The sequence below is a fragment of the Penaeus vannamei genome, chromosome 9 (assembly GCF_042767895.1).
Source record: "Penaeus vannamei isolate JL-2024 chromosome 9, ASM4276789v1, whole genome shotgun sequence".
Classification (NCBI taxonomy): Eukaryota; Metazoa; Arthropoda; class Malacostraca; order Decapoda; family Penaeidae; genus Penaeus; species Penaeus vannamei.
In genome coordinates, this window is record NC_091557.1 from 1,214,722 (window position 1) to 1,217,302 (window position 2,581).

At 32.5% G+C, this 2,581-nt stretch overlaps 1 protein-coding gene across 2 annotated transcripts in view; it reads left to right on the plus strand.

Moving 5' to 3' along the window:
• The window catches only part of RPA1 (replication protein A 70), a 10,679-nt gene extending 8,298 nt beyond the window's left edge, over window positions 1-2,381 (plus strand). For both annotated transcript variants that reach the window (XM_070125167.1, XM_070125168.1), the window contains exons 10-14: window positions 1-126; window positions 329-437; window positions 686-927; window positions 1,200-1,394; window positions 1,776-2,381. The exon at window positions 1-126 is cut by the window's left edge and continues 9 nt beyond it. In XM_070125167.1, the coding sequence (XP_069981268.1) occupies window positions 1-126; window positions 329-437; window positions 686-927; window positions 1,200-1,394; window positions 1,776-1,883 (780 nt within the window). In that variant the 3' untranslated portion in view covers window positions 1,884-2,381. The remainder of the gene's footprint in view (window positions 127-328; window positions 438-685; window positions 928-1,199; window positions 1,395-1,775) is intronic.
• Window positions 2,382-2,581: the final 200 nt, after the last annotated feature.

Here is a 2,581-nt window from a genome sequence, read left to right on the forward strand (position 1 = left end):
ACCCTTTGGGGACGTCAGGCAGAGAACTTTGATGGAACACAGCAACCTGTGTTGGCTGTGAAGGGCGCAAAGCTGTCAGATTTCAATGGACGTTCTTTGTCTTTGCTGTCTTCATCAACATTGCAGGTATTTTGACAATCATGAGTAAACAGTTATGATATATATGCTTCTGATGTTCCCCTTCCATGTCACTCTACTTGCACATTCTTAGTATCATGGACCTACAAAAGATAGATAAAAGAACAGAAAGAAAACCAGTCTATCAGGTATTTTACATGGGAGTTTGATGCATTATGAAGTAAATGTTTATTATGTTTTGTTTTTATAGATCAACCCAGATATTCGTGAAGCCCACAAATTGAAGGGATGGTTTGACAATGGAGGCAACACAGCAGAAACAGTCAACCTTTCCAATCAGCGTGGTGGTGGTTCAGCAGGTGAGGAACATTTATCATCACGGATATGAATATATTATCATGATATCAATTAAAAAAATAATATAGAAGAAAAATAGCGTCTGGAAAAATTTTGTGGGTAAAGGAATATGTAACAGATTAAAAGATTGTAATATTTTAAAATAAGGAATGTGAATGGCAGTAGGAATATTTTTATTTTCCTAGTTCCTTCATTATTTATTGTTTTGTTTCTGTCAAATGAAGTGAGATGTGTATCCTTCCATTCACAGGCATGGGCTCCAACTTCAAGACCTTTGGTGAAGCTAAGCTCGAGAACTTGGGCAGTGGAGATCAAGCAGATTATTACACCACGAAGGCTTCTGTTGTTTTGATACGCAAGGAGAACTGTCTCTATTCAGCATGCCCTTCAGATGGCTGTAACAAGAAGGTGGTCGATATGAACAACGGCCTTTACAGATGCGAAAAGTGTAACCGTGAATATGACAGCTTCAACTGGAGGCTAATGTTGTCTGTGAGTTTTGAGGATATTTTTTCTTGTGTTTATAGTGTTGATATGTGTGTGTGTGTATATATTATATATGTTTATACAATTTATTTTTTATTAGTAGTTATGTGAAAATATTCAGTTTTGATAAAGGAAATTTTAATAATTGTCTTTATATTTATTTAATTATTCTTGTTTTTCTTTTTATTTATTTATTTATTTTTACTTCTATGTAGGGGATAACCTTTTCAAAGACCAGAACTCCACTTCATACAATTTTTCTCTTCTCTTCCCTGCAGGCCAACCTTGCAGATATATCGGACAATCAGTGGGTGACAGTTTTCCAAGATCAGGCTGAGATGCTCCTTGGAACAACCAGCTCAGAATTAGGCTTCATGAGAGAGAATAGCCCAGATAAATTCCAGAACATTTTCACAGACGCTGCTTTCAAGAACTTTTCCTTCAAGCTTCGTGTCAAAATGGAGACTTACAATGTGAGTTTAGTTTGGTTTAGATTTCCATAACTGCCACAAAGATATTGTGTGGATTTTCAGTGTTTCTTGCTAAGTTTGGTTTTCATTCCCAGAACCACTACAGAGATAGTCTGTGGATTTTGGTAAAAAAAGAAAAAAAAAAAGAAAAAAAGTTATCATTTATTTATTTTTTATTAGTAGTATTATTTTTTCTCTTGATAACAATATTTAAACTAACAGTAGTAGTAATATTCATAATAATTATTAGTAATATTTATAATAATAATTAGTAATAATATTTATAATAATAATTAGTAATAATATTTATAATAATAATTAGTAGTATTCATAATGATAATTGTAATGATGATAATAATGCCATTCTTTTGGGTTTTCCCCTAGGATGAGAGCAGACTGAAGACAACAGTAGTAGCCTGCAGCCCTCTTGAACCAAAAGAGTACAATCGTCGCCTTATCTCAGAAATTAAACAGATGGCAGGACAATCCTAATTTTCTTTTTCTCCACTTCAAACATGTCATTATTTTGAGAAGGAATTGATAATGAGACCTGACTTCTGTCAGTTCTAGAATGTTTTTGTGAAAGAAAGAGTATTAAATATGTTAAATAAAAGTTATGTATCTAGTATTTTGTATTTTACTTTTGGTACTTAGCTTAATAGAAAGGCAAGTTTTACTGTGAAAATGTCCAGTGAATAATAAGAATTATAACCATATGTAATTAACCTTTAACATTCATATTCAATATGTAGATAATAAGAAGTGTTTAAGTATCCATATTATATTTCGTCTTTTTTCTTGATTTCTTTATACACATGACCCAGTTCTTGTTAGTATATGTATATAATCATTACTATATGTATTTTCTTTTGATAACCAAGGACATTGCATTGTATTAGTTTTACTATGGTTATCGTTTTTACATCTTGGGCTATGGATCTTTAAAATCGTCATTTTTTTTATGTGTAAATGAATATATGTGTATGTTTATTTTGTATTTTCATTCCCTTTATTTTTTGAAATCAAGGAGTGAGCACATTGTGATATGTGGATGCAAGTAACACACGGGCAGAGTGGGTTACATGCAGAGTCCATTGTGTTTTTATTTTGTTTGCATGTAGATGGCTTCATAAGTACATAATCATCAATGAGTCAAGTACTAGGTTTGCTGCATCCCAACTCTACCCGTC